This window comes from Semicossyphus pulcher, unplaced genomic scaffold (assembly GCF_022749685.1).
Source record: "Semicossyphus pulcher isolate SPU_LCO1_2020_fin unplaced genomic scaffold, fSemPul1.0.p SCAF_22, whole genome shotgun sequence".
Lineage (NCBI taxonomy): Eukaryota > Metazoa > Chordata > Actinopteri > Labriformes > Labridae > Semicossyphus > Semicossyphus pulcher.
Genome location: NW_027211696.1, coordinates 9,458,992 through 9,486,350, shown reverse-complemented (window position 1 = coordinate 9,486,350; position 27,359 = coordinate 9,458,992). Strand labels below are relative to the sequence as shown.

The window sequence follows — 27,359 nt, the reverse complement described above, 5'->3', positions numbered from 1 at the left end:
AAAGAAGAAGTGGCATCTCTCTCAGACGCTCTTCTGTCAGCTTTGATAGAGCATGACTGCACTTGGATGTTCACATCAGCTGCAGTGTCCTTAATACACTCAAGTATGTGCACATAACTCAAGTAAATGTCTTTTTCTTAACTTCTTATGCAAACACATGCATACTTAATGACTGTGAATGAATGAAAGTAATATACAAGTGCAGAGTTGTGTTTGAATACACTGTCTTTTCATCCAGGGGAGGGGAGGCTAGAGCCGATCCCAGCTGTCACTGGGCGAGAGGCGGGGTACACCCTGGTCTGATCATTCATGCTCAGACTCACACCTACGAGTGAGTAAGACTCGCCAATGAACCTAACGAGCATGTCTTTGGACTGTGGGAGGAAGTCAAGAGTACCTGGAGGGAACCCACGCATGTTCTCACAGTGTATGCGTAGTTCATTGGTGACGTGAAAGGTTGTCTGTCTCTGTGTGTCAGCACTGTGATTGACTGGCGATCAGTCCAGGGTGTACCCCGCGTCTCGCCCAATGACAGCTGGGATAGGCCCCCTCCGCCCCCCCACGACCCTGAAGAGGATAATCGCTATAGATAATGGATGGATAGCATAAGAGACTCTAATTCTACTTTAAATATATGACGTTAATTAGAGGTCTAATCTCAAAGATCTCGTTCTCTTTGGCGGCACCTTCCCAATTTAACCAGACTATGGTTGGCTCCTTTTTATTACGGTTTTAACTCTTGACAGATGCCTTCATCTGATCCAATTTGTTTCTTTTTCTTTGGATTTCCACTTATTTAGTTATAGATAACTTATAGATAAGTTGTATCTGTAGTCATCGATCTTTTCTTTGTTTGTTCAGCCATAGTAGATTGCTGTTTACTCGCAACACTTGCATAGACTGGAAAATGGTAAATGGACTGTCTTTATATAGCGCTTTTCTAGTCTTACAACCGCTCAAAGCACTTTTACACTACGTGTCACTTTCACCCATTCACACACACATTCACACACTGATGACAAAGGCCTAAGTGCCAATCTCCAATCAGTATCTATATACATCCATAGCTGATGGCTCTGCCTTTGGGAGCAATTTGAGGTTCAGCGTCATGCCCGAGGACACTTCGACATGTGACTGTAGACCTCCTGATTGAGAGACGACTCTACCACTAAGCCACAGCTGCTTAGCTCCGCCTAACCTCTCTGGCAGACCAACCACTGCTGGGTGATGGAAAACGCGTCACTGGGTGCCACTTGTGATTTTTTCCCCAAAGATGCCACAGACACTCAGTCCATAACAATACTCTATACTGCGAAAGCAAAGGCATCAGTGGGCCATCGGCTCAATCACCATTGTGTTACCTCATTTGGTGATAGATAGTGATGTAGTGACTAAGCCCCAGCCTTTAGCCGCTACTTGTTGCTAATAGGGCCAAATAGTTGACGTGTACTCAGGATGAAGGAAATTCGACTTCCAAGAAAAACTTATATATTAGGTTTATTAACCATGGAAGTGTCCATTACTGTATGTTTCAAAACAAAGACAAATGCAAACGTCGAAAAACCAACAAACCAAGACACAGTCAAATAACAGTCTGCCTCTGCCCCATTAGCCCCTGCCCCTGTGCTGGCAGGGCATGAACTTAAAATAACCTCTAGCCAACTTGGCCTCACATTACGCCCCCTGGTGCCCGGAGGAACAATATAAACACATAAATAAATGGCTTCTACAAGTGACTTAACACACATTTATTTAAATGAAAATCTTCGAGATAAAACTGATTTAAATCAAGTTAATATGACTAGAACATTTGTTTTAAATCATTAAATTAAATGTATCTTGTCTTCTCAAATTCAGTTAGCAGCCCAACTTTATTGTTAGTTAGAACAACTAGTTAGTTACTAGTTTTTACAGTGCAGCTGCATGCTGGGAAGTTCAAAAGGTCCCACGAGTTTTTGAGAAAAAGCAGGAGGAGCTAAATGCTTCCAGTCTGCAGAAGCATTCCTGCGAAGTGCATGTCAAGTGTGTTTTCCTCCCAGTAACTGAGGTTTCCTCTACACTGTAAACCCTGCCGCATTCAAACAATATGCAGTATATAAACTGAGCGCATGTGTCCGGTTAGACCCGCGGTATGAAAACCCTTTTGACTCTCTGGAAATGGGATCTTCTCCCCTCTTTGAGTCGCATGGTTTAGAGTTCATCCTGTGCTTTCTGTTGGAGCAATGCACGGTGAAGATTAAAGTCCTGACTTCCATATTTTCTTTTGATTACAAGCACATGTCCGCTGCACCGAAGACGACCCCGCGTCGGGATACAGATTACGTTCTCCGAGCTCGGGCTCAGTTCACCTTTTATACAGGAAATTATTTTTAACTGTGCTTTTTAAGGTCAGGATGCCATTTGGAAGAGGATTTCAAAATAAAAGAATCTCACCGCTAGAAAACAGAGGGATTTTAATAGAATACTTCCACCTCCTCTGTGCTAACACAAACACTCTGGAAGCATACGGTTAGCTGTTATCTTTTCTCTGTTTACTCGACATAAAGAGAGGAATAACAAAAAGACGAGAGCGTGAGATCCTCCTGGCTGTATTCAATAGGCGTCGCTGACAGTGAGAGAGCGCTGAGAGATGAGAGGGAGAGCGCAGACGAGGAAGATAATAGAGGTGAGAGTAAGGTCATAGCTTTGGTCTGTCTTTGCAATGGAAGGAAAAGCTCTTGTTTTTGGTCCCTCACTCAATCAGAAATTGAACCAGCTAACCTACAGAAACGAGAGGATTGGGCGAACGCTGGCTTTATTGACAGTGAAACAAAACCAACTGTCTTTTCCCTTGACCTGTTTCGGGCCTTGTTACACCCGCGGTCGTTCTTTAAAGAGACGGAGACTGCTACCTAGAATAATCGTTGATTTGCTCTCATGCACCCTGAAGGATGGCGAGGAATTTGCTGCTTTGGATGCAAGTTTGCTTCGCTCTTTGACTTCATACATAAAATACATACAAATTCAGTTTCACCAAACATTTCAGACATTTTATCCAACAAATTTATTTCTATTGCTCAGTTAAAGAGCCTAAGAAAAGTGCTGAAGAATTTATTTGGAACAAAAACTGTAATGTATGGAGATATCCATCTGGCATGCAATTGAAACTGAATATATTCAGATTTTTAATTGTCGTAATGATGTATCAGTGTTGGAGAGATGATGACCTTTGACCTTTGCTGCTTGTTGTGGTTGTCTTGTACAGTCAAAAGTCTGATAGCATGGTGAAGACATTAGCTGTGTCCCAATTCAAAGGCCGATTGCGTCACAGCGGCGTGTCGAAGGCTGTCCCATTCAGATGCTGCCAACAAATGCGTTCCCCTTTTCCTGGGCCATGGAGGATCCATCGGGTGTGTCCTTCGCGGCCCAACGTATCCCGAGATTCATTGCGTGCCAATTCATACGAGATGGTGGCCAAGGAATACACTTTTAAATGAAAAAGTTTTTGGTTTCAACTCAATCGAATAGCTAGCGATACAAATGTTAAAGACCGAAAGGAGCCTTGAAACAACTTTACTATACAAGTTAAGTTATGTGATGTTAGTAGCTAGTTAGCTAGCTAGCGACCTGTTGCTAGGCAGCAGGAGTGACGCTTTGTAAAGCAACGGTAAGGGCAGTAACAGCTGATGACGCAAACAGGAAATCCTTTGTTGACAAGACCGTCTCATTTCAGTTCGGCCTTAGCGGTCTACACCGGTTACGAATGACTCATCCTTCGTAGACTGCGTCCTTCGAAGGATGCAGTCCCTGATTTGAGACACAACTACTGTTATGCCAAATATGAGGAACTGAGAGGTGTCAAATCACCATGCTTTAGAGGATGATTAAAGTCGAGCTGAAACGGCATTTCGAGAGTATCTAGCTTCCGTATCGTGACGTATTCCGAGTGAAACAGGACGTGCAGGCGGGACATATCATTAGAGGGATTTGATTTGATCGTTGAGAAGTGGGCGGAGGCAGACGTTCTCCACAGTGCAGTAGCTAGCTAACTGACCGAGCGTTCTTGGTGCTCTGCAGCTAAATGTTGCAGATTGATTGGTTGAAATTGGTTGGTGCTAACTTAACGTTAGCACGCGTGAAATTTAGTTTTACCGGAAGAAAAAATGATAACAATTGATTTTCTGTATTTTTTTTGGCCTGTATTGTCAAATAGATGCAAAATATTAGAGCACAATGTGATCTTAAAGGATTAAAATGACATTTTCCATTTTACCTCGACTTTAAGAAAAGGACTGCCTGACTGAGCTGCAGTAATACTATAACCTGACAGTAATCTACTTCTGTCAAGTGCTGTGTGCCTCCAGCTAACGTTAGCTAGCAGCTAGCTGCCAGCTAAGTCAATCTTGTTTTTATTGTAGTGATATTAATTTGTTACAGTTTGTTGTTAGCCCCTGCTCCCATCACTCAAGCTCCTCTTATAGCTCCCCCAATCACAATTCCCTGGCGCGGCTGCTGCTTGTGGCACTTCAACAACTTTTATCCCAAATTCTGTCATGACTAACAATGAAAGCACCAAAGCCAAGATGATTAAAGCTTGTTTTTATTTGCGTGACAGGATTTTTCTCACAACACTGATTTGTCACCAAAGTTGCAAAGATAATAGCTCGACACGCTCGACAGGTTTTCTCTGCTTTCTATTATGTGTTTCAAGTGACAACTTATTCATACAAACAGAAGAATATTATATTAATGCGACTTCAGGGCTTATTTAGTGAATGACACACATGGATGTCGATACATGTTCGCATTCAGGACAGAAACACCACGCACAGATACGTCCACAGATCTTAGCTGTCACCACTGAAAAATAACCGGACATCAGCCGGAAAATATGTCTGCCTCCTCATGCATGTCAGTGTTTTTGAGCACTTCTGGTCCGCACATCACCACAGCTGCTGTGTGTGATGTGTGTGCGTGCGTGTGTTAGTGTGTGTGTGCAGGCATGTGTTTGGATGTGCCTACGAGCATGTGACTGCAGCTCTGTTCCTCTTCCTGCAACTGTGCCACAGCTAATCCTCCACAGGAGTTCAGCAGGGTGTTGGGTTAGTGCTTTACACACGGCTGACATACACACAACACTGTGTTTGGGCTCCAGGACGACGAAGTGCAGCCTCTGGGCATTTAGTGCAGACTTCACCTGGAAGCACCTGCTACCTTACCCATGTTTTTGCACTTGAAAGTGAGCATGTTCTGCCTTAAAGCCCCCCTCGCACTCAGAAATGTGGTTTTGGTTTTTGTTGCTGCTGTTGAAAATGTGACCTTTTGGATGATTTATCTGCAACTTCACGCTACAAGGGTAAAGGTGGAGAGTTTTATTGTGCTTTAATATGTGTACCTATGAGTATGATTTTGTGACATAATTTTGAAGTCGATCATTGTGTACAGCAGAAGTGTGAAACTTCAAGCATCCAGTGCACACACACTCTGAGAGTGGACGGTTCATTAAAGGAGAAGACATTAAAGTCCAGGGATTAAGCACTTGTAAGCAAAAACTATATGCAAACAGCATTCATACATTCTTACATTTTTTCAATGAAGAATAAGTAAATGTGATTTTAAGAATGGTTAGCCACATAAGCGGCATGGTTACAAATTTACAACTACACGGTGAATGGCTTCCTACTTTTTACAGACATTCATGTTCCACAGAGGATTAAACCTACTGACTTTAACTATCCCCTGACTTGTTCTGGTAGTTGTAGCTTTAAATGAAATCTCTAGAGATGTAAACCTAGTACCCTTCCAATACCAGTGTGAAAACGTGATTATTATCAGTTATAAACTCAAACAAGCTTAGCTAACGTTAGCTCCAGCATGGCTCGCAGCCCCTCCTGACGTCCTGTGTCAGCTAAAGACAAAACAAGTAACCTTAAAGTTTTACATTAAATTATTTTTTTTGTTTTTTAATCATCATGACTCATATGAACTAAAAAAAGCCCTAAAATGTACGATAGAGGAAAAAAATGATTGCTGAGTTTTTGCTAGCTCTAGACAGCGGCTAGCACCGCACTGTTGTTGTTTGCTAACATCTCACGATAATTTACCTGAATTCACTTCTTATTTTCTGCTCCAAAACAGTAGTGGAGAGTAGCAGCCACAATAAATAATATTGCTGTGTAGGCTACTGTTATAAAGGAGAATAAACAAGTATATTTTTGTGTTTTTAACAGTTGTATACTACTAAAACTGTATGGATGTGATTGTTGTATAGCTTGATTCATATACTCAAACAACAAACATTGGCCCCAGCATGGCTCGCAGCCCCTCCTGATGTCCTGTGTCAGCTAAAGAAGAATCAACAAACACTAATTTTTCACATTAAATTGATTTTTTTGTTTTTTAATCTTTTTAATCATCATAACTTATATTTACTAAAAAATAGCCTTCAAATGTATGTTAAAACTGATTGCTGAGTTTTGGCTAGCTCTAGACTAGGGCTAGCATCGCACTTTTGTTGTTTGCTAACATCACATGATAATTATTTGCTCTGAAACAGTAGAGTGGCGGCCATAATATATAATATTGCTGCGTAGGCTACTGTTTTAAAGAAGAATTAACAAGTATATATTTTTTGGGAGGCTAATAAATTATGGTATTGCATTGGCACACTGACTGGCTTACTTGCCTTTACCTAATATCTAATTTTAGGCAGTAGGCCACTAGAGACATTCATCAAGCGCAGCCATTAGCTTAATGTTTGTCCGAAACCGTTGGTTTATGACTAAATACCGTAGCTATATTTGGCATTAAGTGATAACTATCTTAAACTGAGATGGTTAACACGGGAAACATTATCTGTGCTCTACTACAGCATGCTAGCATTGTCGAAGTTAGCATAATAGCATTTAGCTCAAAGCATCCGCGTGTCCGATTTCACAGAGCTGCTAGCAAAGCTGCTGATAAAAACATCTCACATTCAAATTATTATTCAAAGGAGAGTATTTTTATGTCTTTAAAAATGACTGTAGGCTATCTTTAGCAACTGAAAGGAGCATGTGTTGCCTTATAAAACAAACTGCTCTGTCTTCATTTTGAATTCATTTTCTGACATTTTACTCACCCTCCTCTCTGCTCCCGGTTCACTCGCTGCAGACAGCCGTGTCAAACAGCGGAGCAACTTTTGACATTGACTGGGAGTGACGAGGCAGCGCGAGCAGATGTCTTCTTCCTCTTTTGCTTTGGGAGAAACAGCATCCTTGACCTTGTCACGGCTAATTTTAGGGCTCGGCTTATCACAGCGCCAATGTTTATATCTCCCATTACACACACTGTCATTACAGGAGGGACATGCTTGTAATTATGGGTGCATTCTGCTGCAAGGATGTTCCTGGGGGTCATGTGCATACCTCAGTGTATACTCACTTAGAAGAGGCCGCAGTGTGTGTTGAAGAAGTCCTTAAAAGCATTGTGTTTGGCTAGATTTTAGGTCTGGATTTGGGCACATTGGATGAAACCCACACTCCTTGGCCCCTCACTCAAAGCTCTAGAGCCTCCTTTTCTTCATCCACTCAAAAGACACTACAGCAGGCTTTAATTTTCTTTGAGCTGCTCCTTTCCACCTGTCTCTGCGTTAAAATGGGTCAGTATTTTTTTCTCTTCCCTCAGCTGGTCTTGGATGTCTTCGTCCCCGAGCCAGCGTGTGCCAAACATGATCCTCACAGCTGGTTGAACACAAGAGAGGAGGGCAGCGAGATTTTCGCCCCTGCCTGCCAAATCTCCGTCCTGTTCAACAATGCCTTTTGTGCGCTCGACTCATTCATGCACGAATACAAACACAAGGACACAAACAGACGTAAAATACGTCTCAGAAGCGCACATGAGCGTGGCAGCACATGCATGACTTTCTGGCTCAGGTGGAGGTAGAAGTTGGCCTCTTTTACTGGCTCATCAGTAAATTTCCCAGAGTGCATCCACGCCCAAGTCTGCAACATAAACACCCATCATCCCATTAGATTAAGTGGAGAAGATGTCAGCTGCTGGGCCGCGCTCCAACCATTGACCCCGGCGCTGTTTCCTCCTCTCATGTCTTTGTAGCTCGCTCTATATTTCAGCGCTGTCTCTCCCGTAGCTGTTCATTCACCGTGATTCACTCAAGGTCATCCTTTATGTCTCGCTGTCGCTCTCCGCCTCCTTTATCTGCTGTTCAGTAGTTACACTTTATTGTATGTTTACAGCAGCGAGTGAGGGGATCTGTTAAATAAGGTTATAACAACACAACAATGGGATGTTAAATGCACGCTACTTGAAGATTTACACAACACTCACAGATGTGTAAACAGGAAGTCAGTGAAAATAGAACATAATGCACAGAATCAATGCTCCTATTGATTGAATCAGCTTTGCTTAGTGCTCACTATGATGTGAAAGAAATCTATGTAGCACAGCACTTCATAGTTAACACAACACTACTGTAATAAGGCTGCTATCACGTTATAGATAAATGCGATCATTGTTTTAGTTCATCTACTGCATGTGTGGTAAATATTGAAAGGAAAAAAGCATGGAAAGGGCTAGAGAAGAAGCTGCTCCATTACACATTTTAAGCTTGTTAAATGGATTAATGTTTTAATTCCTCTCTCTTCCTCCCCCAGGCGGAGTTGACTGGCATTAAATGGCGTTGTTACGGTTTCCGCAGCGGCGGGGAGTACGGCCCGGTGATCTCGGCCCCGGCCCAGGACGACCCAGTGCTGCGCAGCTTCATGCGCTGCGTTCAGGCCAACCTGCTGTGCGTGTGGCGACGCAAGATCAAGCCCGACGCCAAGGAGCTGTGGATCTTCTGGTGGGGCGAGGAGCCCAACCTGTCCGACGTCATCCATCACGAGCTGGAAGGTGAGGCAGGGGATGAGAGGGATGACGGATGAGGCTTGTCGGTGACGTCTCAGTTATTTTCTGTCGCATCAGTCTTCTGGTCAGCTTCTGTTGGTGCTCTTAACATTTAGGTTAGAGGCTTGTCTGGGCTGTATAACTTTATGGTGGATTTTATGATACTTTTGCTGATTTTTATTATGGTTTTGCAGATTTTTTTTAGTACGCTTTTACAGATTTTTATCATTTAATGGTGGTTTTTTATCAAGATTTTTTTTTATGCTTTTGCAGATTTTATGTTTTTGCAGTTTTTTGTATAAATTTTTTGCAATTTTCTATCTTTTTTTTTGCAGATTTCTTATCAATTGTTTTTGCAGATTTTATCATAATTTTTTTTTTAATTATTTTTGCAGATTTTTAATCATTTTTCGCAGATTTTTCATAATTTAATGCAGAATTTATCAAGTTGTTGCAGATTTGTATTATTTATTTGCAGATTTTTCATAATTTAATGCAGAATTTATCAAGTTTTTGCAGATCTTTATTGTTTTTTTTCCAGCTTTTTAATCTTTTTATTTTACAGATTTTTATAATTCTTTTTGCAGATTTTTGTTTCCGCAGATTTGATTCATGTTTTTGCCGTTTTTTGTCGTTTTTATGTGAGAAGTACTGAAAAATGTCCTGTGTGTGTGTGAACATACATCAGAAGTACAGAGAGTTCTTTGCTGTAGCGTAAAGCCTGCATGTTACACATGAGCTGTATTGTCTGACATAATGCAGAGTTCAGTGTTATGCAGATTGGAGCTGTTTATTCGGCTGCAGATTGGAGCTGCGTGCTGTTTGTTTAAGACATGTAGGGTGCATTGATCCGCTTTGTGAGTAGCCCTGTATTCCAGCCTCATATAGCACATATCTAATGTGTGTTTGCTTTGCATCTCGAGTGTTTATATGCTGCTTCAGGACTATCACAATGATGAAGCACACAGCAGCAGGAGGAGATTTTTCCTGCCTGTATTTACTGCGTGTGTGTGTTGCTGAAAATTACACCCAGAGATCTCACTTGAGAGAGTGCTTCTGTCAGCACTATTGTCCCTATTTATAGAAACATTTTCATTATCTCACCGCGCACGTGTGTGGAAGTCTAACATATCGACTAAGCCCCGGGAAGACAGGCAGAGCAGGAAACAGGAGAGGGATTATATTGGGTTTGCTTTAGCAGAACAACAGTCAGGAGGCAGAAAAAAAAAGCAGGAATATCGGATGGAGAGGTTGAAGCGATAGTGAGAATTTCAGTCTTCTGTTACCTTTTAAAGCTCACTTGATGTGAAAAGGCCTTTCAGGCACTGCAGCAGATATCTGACAGATGTTGTTACAGCTGCTGGGAGAGCCCTTTGCTCAGCCTGCGCAGGCATGCAGCGGGAGATACACTGTACATTTCAATTGAGTTTGGGTGCATCGATAACCAAGATGCATCATTTTATTGCTTCTACAGAGGATCAGAACTACATCTCCCATCATCTAAAGCACATATACCTTAACTCCACTCTGCTGTTTATATACTTGATAGTAGTAATTGATTTATTGAGTATGATAGTGATGATAAACTCAGCTTGTGTGATAAGTATAGTGACAGGTATAAAATTACCTGAAGCCATATAACTAGTATGTAGCAGAAAGTTTGCAGGCTGTTTGTAGCAGCCTTAACAACCAATTACAACTCCCTTTGAGTAACACATAAGTGCTAATAAAGTTAATTATAATCTCACCTATTTAATTTCATTTGTTTTTAAGTTTTGATTTAATATGTTGGCAAAGAAAAATAATCAGTTAATCAAAGTTGTGTACACAGATTTTCTCCTTCAACACTCGTGATGTCAACAAATGTCAATTTTTTGTCAGACAAACGGTACAAACCTAACAAAATATTTAATTAACAATAAAATAAAGGCAATAAAAAGTCAGCTAATTGTCACATTAAGAAACTAGGACCATGAAATGTTTAATATTTTTGTTTTTAAAAGGTGTAAAACTCCCCTAATATAACTAATGGAAAGTCCAGGCTGTTATATGTTGTCATCACTTACAGCATGCGTCAGAGTTGAGGGACTCTTACTTCTCCTGTATGATCTTTCAGGTCTCTCTGTTTAATTCCCACAAAGCACTTAAAGTAACACTTGATCCTTGTTAATTGAAGAGAAGCTCGATTTCTCCCGCAGCAGTTGTATCACAGGGAACATCAATGTTTAACCACGTCTTAAAGAGCTCTAACACACCTCAGTGTCTGTTCAGCGTGGGAGTTTTCTCCCTCTCTCTCCCTCGTGTCACCTGGACTTCTTCCTCTCCTCCCTCTCGCCTGTGTCAGCCTGTTTCCTGTGTGACTCCTCCCACAATCCCTCACTTCAAATATTTCTTCAGTATGTTTTCTACAACTGTGACAAGTTGCTTAATTCAATTGGCATCATAATATTCAGATTGACTTGGGAAAAGGGGAGAGATACACTGCGAGGTGAGACTACAACCAGGATTTTTTTAACTAAATGAATGTAGGAAGAAACAGGCTCATGAAATTTGCATTACATGTATCATCTCTAAAGCACACCCTCGGGCAGCTATTGGAAAGATACAAACTCTATAAACTTTGTTGTTACCACAAAACTGAGAGTCCAACTTGCACTTACTTTAATCCAACAGGTGGGTTTGTGGGTAAATTCAGAGTGTGCTGAGAGACGTGCAGGGAGTTAAGAAGACAAACAGACCTTAACGGAAGTAAACAGGAAAGATTAACATCAATGGCCTTAAAATATGTTTCATTATTAAGAAGTAACACAGTCAGTGTATGAGTCATTTAACTCAGGGGTTTATCTTTTTAATTGAGAAGTCTAGTTGTTATTTTAACATTATAGGACATTTATTAAGTCAGTCAACCAAAGTGTTGGGTAACCACCTTAAACCACTTCCTCATCAGAGTCCTCTCAGTGAAAGTCTCATTCAAATTTTGAGCTGTTGAGCTGCACTTATGTTACACACTAAGGCAGCTTTGTCGATGATACAAAAAACTCTGTCCATGCAGTTATTTTAGGTAGGGATAGACCGATTATCGGCGCCAATATTCGGCATTTTGACGCATATCGGCATCAGCCTTTTTTTTTTTAATCTGACGGCCGATAAGAGTTCATTTCTTTGCAAATTTTATTAAACTTTGTTTTATTTAACTTTATAAGAGATGCTGCTGACCCTGGGAACTCCCTGCGCTTTTTGTTTGTTTGTTTAATAAACATATGCTTAAAGGCATTTAAACAAAGTTAAGAGATTTTGACGCCAATATTTTAACTTTTACTGCAAATGAATATCGGCTCCAAATATCGGTTATCGGCCTCCTTGACTACTAATAATCGGTATTGGTATCGGCCCCTGAAAAAAACATATCGGTCCATCTCTAATTTTAGGTAGTTATTTTTTGTGCAAACAGTGTAATGTTTGCATAGTTAAGACAGGAATTGAAGATAATTCACCTTTTAAATCAGCTGTAGCTTGGCAGATCATCCTTATAGAGGCAGAGTCATCTCCTGCCCACTTTTCAGTGGCGTCAAGTGATCTGATCTAAGGTGACAGGGTGGATTTGGCTGACTCCCGCTGAGTTAATTTGTTTGTTAGGCTCACAAAGCTGCAGGTAGTGTTGGGAATAAACAAATCTTATCCAAATCTAATACAAAAATCGTATTATTATGGTCGTTATCGTGATAAAGCCTTAGAATCGACAGTGTGACTGAAGTGTTGAGCTGACCGATTGCAAATCGAAATGACTTGATATTCTATAAAGGTGATGAACTAGCAGTCACAAAATTCACATAATTAAAGGGGAGAAAAATAGTTTTTAAGTAATGAATGAAAATAGAAATCATAATAAAATCATAATAAAACTATAAACACCACGTTGACCTTTCAGCTCAAACTGCAGGGATATTGAAATGCACAGGATACAAGCAGAAACAACACAGGATAGTTGCAGAGTATAAAATGAGTCATAAATATGAATGCAGCCACACACACACACACACACACACACGCTGGTTAAAGTGTGACTGAGTATATCATCTGGACCTTGTGATTATCCCACAGAAGCAGATTTGCATACAGAGACATCATCACCGCACGCACACACATTTCTCCTCTCTGCTGTGTGAGTGTCTGCATGAAGATGATTCATCATGAGGATGAATAACGTCACATCTGTTAAACTGGAGTCGTTGAATGGGTTATAATGAGGTTATGATCAATTATTTAAGACTTTTGATGACAAATATAATTCTATTGTAACACTAGAATTACAGCACAAGACTCTTATTATGAAAAGCACCAAAACTAAAGGAGGTATTGTGTTTTTACTGACCTGTCTGAGTAGGTGTGCAGGCCTTTTATACAGCAGGTATATAATCATAAAGCATAGGCGTAACCAGTAACTTTGACAATGGCTCTGTCCATTAAAATATATCCCATTAAGCTCTGACAGTAAGCTAACAAATGTTGCACCTGAGCTCCAGCACTGAGACACATAAATGGAATGCAGCCATCATTATGTTATTAGTAACACGCATGCGTTTCCTGCTAGGACATGTCAGAATATGTGGCATGGAAAAAATAAACAATTAAATTGTTTTGAAGGGTTAGACGGCAGGTTTTAAGTCAGACGTGTGAACAGATGTTTCAGGTCAGCTTGGCGTGTGAATGAGGGCGACGGAGCATGAAGTTGTACTGTGTAGAGCTCATGCTTTAAACAACAGCACTGGTTGATATTAAGTTTCAACAGATTTCAAGATTTGAGTGAAAAGTGTGTCTGAGTCGTGTCCGGCGTAAATAGCTTTAGTCACAGCTGCTGCTTAAAGACACATAGTCAGCAACCACAGAAAACCAACCAGACAGGCACAGTTAGAGCTTTCAAACAATAGTACTTTCAAATGTTGTATAATAATAATATTAAAGGGATATGACTTGCGTACTAACTTACTTAACTTATTTTAATTTGACATAATTATAAAATGTTTGTTAGGGGAGCACCTGGATTACAAATTGATCAAAAGCAATTAGAAGAAAAATCAGTATGAATCAAGAAGTAAACGTGAATGAAAAACACTGCTTGTTTAAGCTGTTGGATTTCTTAATTACTTCAAATTTTTCTTCAATTATGCTTCAACTGTTCATTTCAAAATCATCAAAACAAAAAGAGAAAGCTTACAGAGAGGAGCTTTCTTGTTTTTTGTGGTCATCACCGCCAGTGGAGTTCCTCAGGGCTCACTTCCGGGCCCCCCTGCTTTTCTCTTTCTAGACTCTCCTCTTTGGCTCTTGCTTCTCATCTCACACTTTCTCCCGCTGCTCTGACTCGAGCAGCGCTCTACCTTTACCGTCTCCACTCTCACAGCCGGGAATATGACACATGGGGTTCGGCAAAGTTTCATCTCTGTTCATGCCTCCCTGACATCTCCAGTCGGATGCGTGTCCACAACCTTTAGCACAGACTGAGCTGCTTCTTCTCTTCCTTCCTATCAATACTGACAACACTGGAGCGACTTAGATAACAAACTGCTGTGTGAGCCCATCTGAGCCTTTCATCTCTGCCTATCAAACAAGACCTGGTTTGTCCTTTGTGTCCCTAAATATACCCGCCACATTGCGCCTACAAAAACAAACAAAACTCATACATTCGAGTCATGACCTAGCTTCCTGTCCGTGCTCTCTGTTCTGGTACAATTGTCCAATTATTTATCCCTTTTCCTGCAGTGGCCTTGTGTTGTCCTTTCTACCCTGGGGACAAATGACTTCCCCACCTGAGATAGATGAGCATGAGTCATTACCTCTTCTCCGCCACGGCTAAAACCGAGTCATAGCTCAGACTCTATTTATCTTCTTAGTTAGAAAATGGTCATGATGTGTTAAACCTTTTTACTTTACATATTAGCTTTGTCCAGCCCTTCTTATAGGATTTAGGGAGATTTGTATATTATGAAATTGAAAGCTTGAGTTTCATATGCTGTATTGGGGCACAAACTATTTTTCAGTAGTAGTAGAAGACGACGACAGGTTAGCTAACATTTTTAACTGGAATTCTGTGCAGCTAATGTTAGCGGTTGGTCTTACCTTACATAACACTCCCCAAGCCTGGACGCGTGTCATCCCCTGTTTCCGACACTATCGACTGTCCTCTCTCTATCTCAATAAAAGAAAGGAAGCTAATTTTTTACACTTTATTTAATATGCACCATCTGTTTCTTTTCCAAACGTGTTGCACAATCTCTAACAAAGCAGTCATTAAATTTGCACATGCCCTTTATCACATGAAACGACTCTGTAACAAGTGTTACATGTGCTGCGCAGCCACCGAACCCCGCAGCCTCTACAGTGGGTCGGTGACTTATGAATTTCAAATAGTTCCGCCGCTGCACTCACCGCAAATTACTCCGAATAAAAGCATCAAGCTGGATCACTAAAATGGAAATGTCAGTTTGGTTTGTCAGCCCACAAACATGCTCGACTCACAATGAGACAAGAGTCCTGTAATGGGATTGATTATGGATGCGCTGAGGAGTGTGTGGGTGCTTATCTGGTTAGGAGTTTCTACGGCGGAAAACTAAGGGCTGATGACTTTGATAACACCATAGGCGGTGCTCCTGTGTGCCACCAGAACAGCATGTGGTCAAGGTGAATGCAGGAGGAAGAGTAAGAGGGCCATTCAATTTAACACCGCAGAGCAGGTGTTAGCATATTTATCTATGCGGTACGATCAGAATAATTTCATCAGAGGTTGCTGAAATATTCCTCTGCATGCTCGTTACATCGACGCTGCATTACATTTTTTTTCCAGGGTATGTCAGACACAATATCGTTATATTATATAGCGAGCGTAAGCCTTCCACCACCCTGAGTTTTTCCTTCTTCTTCCTTGAAACTGTAGTAAAGCTGAGAGGAATACTAAGTAGGGGAAATCCAGCAGAAAAAAGATTCTGACTGGAATCAATCCTAGCTGGGGGTGAATGTTGTTCCAGAGACGGAAAGTCTTCACCACACTGTCTCGGAGAAATTATGTGCATGCTTAATTCAGAGATGATCTTAAAAGCGGCTAACTAAGAAGCACAGGCTCTCGTATCTTGTGCATTTTTTTTTTTTTTTGCAGAGCTGACCTTTTCGTCACTATCTTCCTTTAAAATGCATCTTTCAGTGCGTTCCTGCAGCCGCGCTTACGAGTCAAATCGAGAGCACGCGAGATAGGACTGAATTAAAAACCTGGGTCGTGCACATCCATTATCAGCCCAGCGGTTGGCTGCTGCAACAAAGATATGTGACCAACAAGTGGATTAGAGCGGCAATGCTTATGAGAAAATAATCAGAGATAATGGAATTAACAGAACAGAGAGAGGGAGTGAATTGGACATGACTTCAGGCGCTCGGTTTAAACAAGAAAAAAAAACCCTCTGCCAAATGTGCAGAGTCTCAGCGTGTCTGTGTTCTGGGTGCTGCTGTGCCCTTCATACACAGAGCTGGGTGCCATATTTTGCAGAGCTGGAGGGGTTGTGGGAGTGTGCGCATGCATGTACACACCATGACTGGTATCATTCCTTGTGTGTGTCTGTAATTGGCCGAGTGTGTGTGTGTGTGTGAGGGCTGGCAGAGGTCGCAAGGTAATTGTCCTGTGAAAAAGCGGTTGCCAAATGTGTGTGTGTGTATCGGAGCGCAGGAGGGAGGGCTAACCTCTGCCTCCATCTGTCCACGTCTGGCTGTGAACTCATAATCTGGCCTGTGGAGACAAACCCTCTTCACCACCGGCCACCTGCTTCAGAAATACAGGTTAGATTGAGGTTATTAGTGATACGGATCTGCTGGCCAGGATGCTCGTTTATTAATGAGCTGTGCATAATTTGCTGTTTATTCTGAGAAGCGAGTGATTCTGTAGCATTGTAGCATTTTTTTAGCATTTAACTCAGAGCCTCGTTAAAGTTGGCTCGATATTGTCAGGAATGTTTACAGATACTTAGACATTATTTCAAATTTAATTACTACACATGCAGATGCTTTCTATTATGTACATAAGAGCCTCAATTATATATTTATGGCTATTAAAGTATTAAAACATCTGTCTCACTACAGGAATAATTTGACATTCATACAGGACTACTGAGTTATCACTTGGTTGCCTGGCAACCTTATACCTGATGACAAAAGTCCTGCATGTCACTGCCAAGACATTTTTCAGCACATAACATACCGTAAAACATTTTTTTACATTTTATTTTACATAGGTTTTAACGCTAGACCGATATACCAACCAGACAGATATATTGGCCGATAAAAGTGTATTGCTGATATATAATGTATATGTAATGTTGTGTAAGTTGGCCGATAAGTAACAAGAAATAGGAGAACAGAAATAAAACCCCAGTCGCTTTGGGGTGATAGAGAAAGAGTTTGGAGATCAGAGATCTTAGTCACAATTTCTTCGAAAAAATCAAATCAAGGGATCTTTATCAAAATTGTTTGTTCATTTCAAATGTTTCTGTAAAATATATATATTATTGGTAGATATATTGTTATCTGATTTTCCAAATATCAACCAGATCCGAACTCTATCGGCCTTGAAAATCCAGCATCAGTCAGGAAACAGAAATAATGTGTTAATCAGGAGTTTTAAAGGTGCCAGTGAGCTGATGTGGTTTCCTTTGGACAGAGAAGACTCGCTGTTTAACCCAGTGTTATAGTCTTTAGCTGTGTCTCAATTCAGGAGCTGCATCCTTTGAAGGATGCGGTCTTATATGGATGAGTCATTCGTAGCCTGCGTAGACCGCTAAGGCTGAACTGAAATGAGACAGTCTGGTCTACGGAGGATTTCCTGTTTGTGTCACAAGCTGTTCCAGACCTTACCCATGTGTCACCAAACGTGGCTCCTATCGCCTAGCAACAGGTAGCTAGCGGACTAACTTTGTATCCAGGCCCCTTTCGTTATGTTTAACATTTGTATCGCTAGTTATTCCATTGAGTTGAAACGTTTACATTTTAATGTGTATTCCTTGGCACTTAAGAGTCCGCCATCTTGTTTGAATTGGCATGCAAAAAATCTTGGGATACGTTGGGCCGCGAAGGATAGACCCAATGGATCTTTTGTGTCCCGGGAAAAAGAAGGACGCATTTTTCAGCACTGCTGTGACGCAATCCTTCAAATACGTCCTTCGAATTAGGACAAAGCTTTTATGCTAAGAGAAGCTAAAATGAGTTAAGCTAGCTAAGCCAAGCTAAGCTATGCTCCTGCTGGCTGTAGCTACATATTTGACAGACAAATATAAACAGTGTATCCGTTTTCTCATCACTAGATAAGCATATATTCCAAAATGTGAAACTATTTCTTTAACATGCTCTTCCTTATAGTTATATTTCTTGTACAAATGATCTAATACATTTATATTTACACCTCTCCATCTTAAAGCGGTATCATATCCCGCAGCACTGCCACAATCTTCTCCTCACTGCCCTCGTTGATTCAGTGTTGGATTAAGTGTTTTGCTGAAGAGCTTCTTATAAGCAGTTATTACATGAAGGGAGGCAGGTGTCCGTTTCACCTCCATGATCATCGCAGCCAGGATTCAAATTTTAAGATCTGGGATGTAGGTGGGTGTTATAGTGCGTTATGTAATCCTTCCTTCACCTTATTCCTCCTCTTCACTTCTTTTTCTGTTGATTTTATCCCCTCATATTCTTCATTTTACACTTTTTTCGTATATTTATGGAGAAAATAAATAAGTGAAGAAGTGAATCCCATGCGCGGTCATGTGATGTTACGAGAGCTTTATTTCTTTTTTACAGCTCCCTGCTCAGCAATGTGCCCGTCTTGATCCCTGCATGCGCAGCAGAAACGATGAGCAAACACGCTGAACCAAAAATCCTCCCAGGATGCAACACTGTCTGCGAGAACAGGTGCCGGCGAGCAGGAAGGAGAAGTGTGTTTCTGACCTGATAATGTGGGTGAAAGTGGTAGTTCCTCTCCGCACGGGTTTTAATCAGGAAGCCTTTTTTTTCTTTTCTTTTTTACGGTTACGACTCGTGGTGATAAAATGGTTGAAGAGGAATCGGATGAAAGGCGTTAAAGATTAACAAGTCGAGGGGCACGCGGGTCAATTAAGGTGAAATAAAGCCGGCAGGAAGTGGATAAAAGAGAGTGAATGAAAGTGAAAGAAAGTTGTGTGACTGTGCAAACCTCAAACAGAAATATTAATCATTCTGATACTGAGGGTTCTGCTGCACGTACTCACCACGACACGCCATTTTTTCCATAGATACATATTATAGTTGTACTAGGTTACACTCTGAGTATGTGTTGACTCAGGGAAGTGAAATTAAAAGCCTAAAAATACCAATTTCATAAGTAATTTTAATAAAAAAAACTCATCTAAAATGACTCCCAATCCTCTTTTCTGTGTCAACAAGTTTTCCTTGGCATCCGCTCTTTCCTCTGACGCTCGCCTCTTCCAGCCCTCCTCCTCCTCCTCTTTGCTACTCCTCCTCCTTTCAGGCTTTGTTGTGCTCTCTCTCCTCCCTTGTTTTTTGGGGGGGTTTAGCTCTGTGTGATGTTAGGGGTGGCGCATGTCTGTCTGTGAGCACGCTTAGTTCCTTGGCAAATAAAAAGGTTGGGGGTGTACGGTTGCCAATCAAGGCCTACTCCTTCTCTTTATTCCTCCAGGGTTTGTCTTACAGGAGCAGCTCTCAGAAGCAAAAACTCAAACAGAGGGAATGAATAATTAGCCTCCCTTTTTTTTTTTTTTTTTTTTAGCGTGAATCGGGAACTAGGTCGCCGGCTGACACATGCCTCAATAGGGAACAACGCTGCTGAGAAAAGGAGACCTATAGAGGTTATAGGAAGGAGCGCGAGGCAGAGAGAGGACACGAGCATTTGACTTTTTTTCCCCCGTCTGGCTTTGGCTGGTGAAAAAGTGAGTCACTTGTGGAAAGCGGCGATTCCATGATAGCACACAAAAAAAAAAGAAAACATGAGCAAGAAAAAAAAAAAAAAAAGGGAAGGAGGGGCGGGAAAGTGGGAAGAAGGAGTGAGAGGGAGGGGAGGGGTAGGACAAGGGAGAGATACATGTAGAGGGGGAGAAAAGGGAGGGTGTGTGTGTGTATGACGGGAATTCATGCTTCAAAGAGAAGAAAAGAAAGTGGTTTGTTTGGAGGGAGAGGAGAACATCTGCGATTTCTCTTTGGGCGAGTTAGATGTGCAGTCGGTTTGTTGTTGCGCACATGTTCCTCTTTTTTTTTTTTTGGTTTTCCTGCCAGCCAAGGAAAAAAAAAAGACACTTATTTTGAAAAATTGGTCACTTCACACCTCCTGTTCACATCTTTCTCATCTCAAATCCGCGAGAAAGGATCAGTCTGTTCTTTCGAGCTCTGACGGGATGGACAGACGTACAGTAAGCTGTCGCAGATTCGGTGCAAATTCGTGCTGCGAAAGAGACAAAAAATGTTTGTAGGAGGCGAGGGGGGAACTTTTTCCTCTGGCTGTTCTTTGAGAGACGAGGGGAACATATACAGCAAGGAAACAAGGAATGAAGGACGCAGGCTGAGAAACGGAGGGAAAAAACTGCCTCAGTCATGTTTACTTGTCTGTAAATTCGTGGGGACGGACGGGAGATTCTTTGATTTCCTTCCCGCCTCCTCCTCCTCCTCCTCTTCTTCTTCTTCTCTCCTCCCCTTGTGGGTTGTTGTCAGGGCGTGGCCTGTGACCTCCTGACCCTGCACCGGGCTTGTGTGTGTGTGCGTGAGTGTGTGTGAAAGAGAGAGAGAGAGAGAGATGAGATGGTAAAGGGTGAAGTTTCCCAGCTGCGCGGAGCAGGGGTGGGGGTGAACGTTCTTTCCTTCAAATGCTTTCAGTTTTGAAAGGAAAGCCACAAAGTGAAAGAATGAGAGCTTTGTGTGTGTGTGTTGCAGAAGAAGAGAGGAGAGAAAAGGATGGAGAGAGGAAGAGGAAAGGCCATGAGGGAATTGGTTTAAGTCTGGAAGGGTGCAGCAGGGGGAAAAGTGGCGAGCAGAGTTGAAGGGTGGGGCAAAGTTTGAGATGGAGGGTGGAGGAAAAGGGAGAGGATGACATTTCTGTGTTGCGTTCAAGATCAACAAAAAAAGCACTAATACAGAACACAGGTTTATGGAAATCCCTTTAGTTTGCAGCTCATCACAAATGCAACATTGAGTCAGTGCAGAGCATTATGGGATTATTTGTAGTATCAATAGGCAGGCAAAAGTTGCTCACCTTTTTTAATGAGTCTGCATATATGGAGGATGAAATGCTTGATGTACCTGAGGTGTCGATCGTACATGCTGCCTCAGGTGCTACACATTTACATCCCACATTAACAATCCAAGTGCAAGAACATTTGATTTATGTATCCCACACTCATGTCCGCACTCATCTTATATGCCATAAAAATTTCAAAGCATTTCAAAGCGAGTTCAAACCAGGTCACACAGCCCTTTGTTATACCTCGGGATGTTCGGATACCATGTTTTCCTTTCCGATTTAGATTCCAATACCTGAATTTAAACGATATTGAGAACTGAACAAATTTCTCTCACTTGTATCTGCTTAAAGGGCCAGTTCGCCGATTTTCAACCTCCTATCATGCTATTATGGGGAGCTAATGCCATTATTGTAGAAAAAAAATGCAATTTGGCTCTGTACCTTTGGAGGACGCTATCGGCTTCTCCAGTGGGCCCTGGAAAACCTCCGCCAGATGACGTGTTTTACGTAGGCCAGGAAGCTCGCTAAACTACACTTCCTCAATCTAGGACGCCCGCCTCCGATGTCATGTCTCGTTCAAAATCGTCAGGTTTGAAATGTAGACTGCAGACCTGAAGATTTTTTAGACGATCCACCGATAAATTCTCGTCGTATTTCGCATTCTGTAGCGCTCTGAGCCGTTGCCTGCAGAAAAACGGTAGTATTTCACTCCAGCGTCTCTCGCTGGGCCGTTCCTTTCAGAGGGAGGGACGCAATGCACGCTGGGTGTTGTAGGAATGTAGAACGGGCGAAACCACAAACTGTTTGTACAACTTTCTCCACAGCTATGGTGTCAATTTCAAACATTATTGCTTCTATCGATTACAGAGAACACCAGCTTTGACTGATGGTGGCTTTTTCCAGGGGCAAACTGCTCCTTTAAGAGCACTGGAGAAACACAGATTTTAAACTTGACGCTCCTTTTTAAGTGTTTGTACAGGTCTAAACTACCGGGCAGGTTTGTTTCAGAGAGAAGGAGGCCTCTGCAGATAATTCGGCTGCTGTTAAAACCCATAACGGAATGCTTTCCGAAATACAGAGCACCTAGAAATAAACTAAGCTAACGCTAGCTAGGCTGTCAGCTGCTCAGATCTGCTGTGTCCGCTGAGGTGCTGGAGAAACTTAATTCAGTTATCTCTGACTAATGTTACATTATATAGCATTACATCATCGGTGTTGTTGACAATGCTATTGTCAGGAGATAAATGAACAGACTGATGCAATGACAGGTGCACTAGCCTATAACCAATTGTGCATTTTAGGCCATACCGGAGGCATTTCAGGTACTGATTTTGTATTGGAACCACTGTAGAGATAAAGTTAGGGTAATGAAAGATAAAACTGCACTATATGTATCTGCACATATGTCATCAGTTTGGTCTGAAACCTGTTTTTTGTGAGGAGTTTTTCCTTTCAGATTTGATTCCCCACCTTTCCTTTCGTCATCATGCAGCATTAAGAATGCAGTCGTTTTTAAATATAGCTCTCAGCACCTAGAGTGCATGGGAAAACATCTAAAACAAAAGAATACTTTGAGCAAAAAACCCCAAGAACAAAGAGAAAAGCATCTTTTTTTTTTGTAGAAATAAATAAATAAGGATAGCACTCCTCCACATCTTGTTTCTCTCTCACTTTAAGATTTGGGTTTAGTTTGCTTCAGGACAGACGCATCAAGCTGTGCAGACTGAAGCCAAATGTGTTCAACAACAAAAACTGAAGCTATATATACGTATATTTTTAAATAAATAATTGTGGATTAAATGGAATGAATAGTGTTGTTGTTCTCCTCCATCCTCCCTTTTGAAGACGAGCCAGCTTCCTTTGATATGTGCAGTTTGTGTGAGGAGGCCTCTCAGCCGGCATCAAGTGACTACAACGGCCAGATTGATTTTTTCCCCTGGCGTTTTTATCGCCTGCACAGAAATGCTGATTTTGTTGCAGAGCCCACACAATCGATGTCTCACACAATGGACGGCTGTTCTCCTATAGGGACCTCGGCTGTTTGTTTAACAATTAGCAATCATGAAAATGGAATATTTGGATTGGTACAGCCTGCACATGCAGACTCATGTAGACTTTAGCCCGTGTCTTCGTCTTTTTGTTCTTTGAATTTAGCGGCCCGCTTGTGTAACCAGTTAAGATTAAAGTCACTGCTTTTTAATGCATTCCCATATCCTTTTTACGACGGACCGTTCTTTTATCATCACTTTATCCTTTATCTTCTTTAAGCACATTTCTGGCTCAAATGAAAGAAGCCTGGAGGATTCAGTTATAAATACTGGGATAATGAGACCTTTGTGAAGCCAACAGCAGAAATGATCGTTTCTGCGTAAGAAGGAAGATTCCCACACTGTTCTGTGGAAACTATACTTTTGTATGGGACCAATTTGCAGCTACAATGCTATCATAGCATCGTATCATCATGTACTAAATGATGTATACAAAGCCCAGTGTGGTCAAGTAAGAAAGACAATCAGCTCTAAATTATCTGATGGCTCATTTCATTAGATTGTGTGCTAATCTTTTATGTTTCCACTGCAGGACACAATTGTCTCCATTCTGGTCAAATGTGCCGAGTTGGAATTATGACTTTAATATCCAGCATCACTCTTTAGATTTCTGCGGCTCCCTCGTCATTTGAGGGAGCACCTGCTTCAGATGTTAAAAGATCCTTAAAATAACCAGTAATCGATTGTCAGTGTTGGGTAATGTTACTTTTACGTTACTGTGTTACTTACTGAGAAAAGTAATGCGACTCGTTACGCATGACGGTTCTATTGTTAGGACAGCTTATAGCCTACTGTACGTCTAAATTTGAATGTAGTATAGCCTAGTTTAGGGCCCATAATCTGTAACTCTGCAGCCTAATAACAGGAATGACATACGCGGTATAACCTTCACAGCTCTTTATTATGCTAACAATCTGACAGTGAACTGGGCAGAGGCACAGCTATTTCCATTACAACAATACAACACAGGCTCTTAGTCCCACCAGTGTTGCGGAGCGGAGCTGCATTTAGCTGCAGATGCTTCTTCAAATTTGAAGTAGAGCTTTTCACAGCTGACAAGCACTTATCCCCCAGGCACAACTTACATTTCACCGTCATGTTGCTCTTGTCCCTTTCGCCCACAAATTCTAAATAATGGGAATATTTCCATAAAGTAAATCTTGTCCTCTCTGCCATCTCGCTCTTTGAATTAGCTAGCAACGCATGCGGACTAACACAACTGTGTTTACTTTCTGCTGATACGCAGCTACCTGCCGAGAAGGAGGAGCTGATAGCAGTGTGGTTTGTTCACATGGCGTAACTGAAGTGTATATTTGACGGATGCAGTGTGAACAGCAAGCGTCAGTTGCGATGTGACTCGATATCTGATGCTTGCATGCTGTTGCACGTGAGAACCAAAACTCTGATCTCCAGCATGAGAGTCCTGTGTTTGTTTGACCCATCCATCCAACCAATGATTTTTTTAATGCCCTTTTTATGCCTCGTCACGTGACTTCTTCCCGATGCCTTGCTCTGGTCAGAACTGCTACAGCCTTAAGGCCTCCAACTATATGTTTTTCCACCTTAAAAATGGATGATAATAGCCATCACAGCAGACTAGGAGGTAAAGTATGGCCCTATGCAGCCATTTAATTGGCTAAATCTGCTGTACTATAAGCTATCCAGACATCATTGATGTCTTATTATTGACTTCCATAATTCTATTCAAGTATAAGAGCTTTAAAGATGAGACTAGAGAACAGTGCAGACAACTCAGACTCCTCCATGAATGAACGGTGTCTCGGCCTGTCTGGAAACAGAGGAGAGCTCTCTGTCTCCTGCTCATCTTAAGGAGAGACAGAGAGGGATCTTAGCTGTCAATGTCTCTCTCTCCCTCTCTCTCTCTCTCCTCTAGTGGCAGTTAGGGAAGCCCTGTGGAGTCCCCGCTAAGCCTCTCAATAGCCGCCCGGCCTCCCACCTCGAGGCCCATTCACTTCTAATGAGGTGCTCAAGTGTCTGTGGCTTAACATGAGGGTCAACAGCACAGAAACGGTCCTTTTACACGGCTAGCTCCGGCGCTAAGGCTGTGATTAATGATATCATGCTCTTATATTTGAATCTTTAAGTGTTTCATTTTAATGCGGTTCAATAAATGCACGTTTAAACTTTTTTATGCAGCAGACAATCTCTTCATTAATATTGATTAGCCGTCTCTGAATCTAGCCTGCGGTTTATGATGTTATACTTGTCAGAATATTTACATATATTAAATCCCCGGGTTGCTTTTTCTGGATACTTCTCTTCTTCGTGCCCCGGCTCTTCTAGCTTCTTGACACTTGACACATTATTTTGACAGCTGCAGGTTCACGCTGAATGAGCGGGCATCAAAGGAGGCATCACTCTGCTTTACCTGAACAACACTCCGAGTAGCGGGAACCTGAGCAGACCTCATGCTCTTGGGATGGCGTTGCAGACAGCCGACAGAAAGCCACTTTAGTATCAGTCGCTCTCAAATCTCCCACTTCACAAACTCTTTTTCCGGAACGACGAGACAAAGACATTGTTGTGATCTCTTGTCATAACCTCTCCTCGTGTGGTGCTGCTGGGGAAACCACAGGCTGTTGGCTAGTGTGAACAGCACAGAGTCCAGTTGATGTCAGGGTCAGTTAGTTTGTGTCACTAGCATTCTGCGTATTTATAGGTCAGCTCATTCCTGTATGAAACTGTCCACTGCGTCACATCTGAAAGAAGAAGGACGTTGTGCTTCTCTGTGGTCGACTTCATGACTCAGTCGTGTTGTTAATTGGTTGTCTGGTTGTTGTTCTCTCATCCGCCAAGTTTCCAGTCAAATTTACACAAAGTCAGCCAAAGAAAATGAAAAGAAATGCAGTTTTCCATCTGATACTGCTGTGCAAATATTTGGTGCATCCACATAAACAGTTGGTGTTGCTAGCTGAGCGTCATTAGACCACTGCTGCAGAAGAAGGTGCGATGAGATAACATTAGCACCAATGTAATCTTCTGCGTAAACATGGAGAATGGATTTTAGTATTGGAAGTGTTCTGGGTGGGTAGTTGACGTAGTATTGATCAATGACGTATCAGCAAGCTTTGGTTCTCCGTCTGGAGAGCATCCCAGCTCCCACTGGCGGTCATCTATAAATAGACGTAAGCATGCGAGTGCAGCTAGCAATCCTTTCTGAGATGTCGTATCTTCATTCTCGCTTCCCAAGTTGCTAGTCAGACCGTAAAAGATTCCGACAACGGAGAAGGTAGTCTTGGCTTGAAGCTATTGGCACCAATTAGATCCGCTAATCAGTGGAAAAGATGATGGAAAAAGGTCATATATTTGAGGAACATTACCATCTCCTAGATGTTTTTGTCTGCCGGAATATTCTGTCTTTGGTGACAGAATAGTATTTTAATTATTGCACCAATTTTCCCACCTCAGCCAGGCGTAAAAACTTTTTTAAAATCTTTTTCCCACCTGATTTTATGCACAAATTGAAGAAGTGCTTTAAAACACATATTTCAGTTCAACAGCAAACATACAGAAAATAAAGCTCCCATTGATGCTCACTTCTCTCCTCATGTGTCCTTCAATCAGTTCGTGTAATCCCATTATGTTAAACATACACTATATCTGTATACCGACAACAACAACATTATATTATTATTATTACTGTATATCTGGGGTAATATGACTTCATCCAGGTGAAGCATGAAAGCATAAAATCCTGTAGCCTAAGTCGACCCAAGAATCATCACTGATGCCGTCATACAGACCACCGCTGCTGCTGCTGCTCAGAAACATCTGCTTACATTAACAGCAAACTTTTAATACAAATATTCCTTAAATTCATTCAGCTCGGTAGAAGAAATATACAGTTGCTGTTACTTCCTGTTTATACAGACAAACCGGCTTCATTCACACAGTGAGTGCGGAGGGAATCTCAGGACGAGATGATGGTTTTCACGCTTCAGTTTTAGAGCCATCAAACTGAAAACGTGGAGGGAATACACGTTTGAATTCCAGCAAATTAACGCATGATATCTCCTGCATGTCTGAACACACAGTCCTTTGAAAAGTCAGATAAAACACTAAAACGATAACATTATAGTAGTGATCCTTTTCATGTTAACCACACATGGTTAATTAATTATGAACGCCAGGTCACAAGACAGAAGAAGATTCAGGAATCAAAGGAATGACACGTGAAG

At 41.7% G+C, this 27,359-nt stretch overlaps 1 protein-coding gene across 5 annotated transcripts in view; it reads left to right on the top strand.

Annotated features, from left to right (window-relative positions):
• Positions 1-27,359, top strand: part of LOC138601930 (mediator of RNA polymerase II transcription subunit 13-like) — an 88,094-nt gene that overhangs the window by 12,891 nt on the left and 47,844 nt on the right. For all 5 annotated transcript variants that reach the window (XM_069673251.1, XM_069673249.1, XM_069673250.1 and 2 more), the window contains exon 2: positions 8,631-8,868. In XM_069673251.1, coding sequence (XP_069529352.1) covers positions 8,631-8,868 — 238 coding nt within the window. The remainder of the gene's footprint in view (positions 1-8,630; positions 8,869-27,359) is intronic.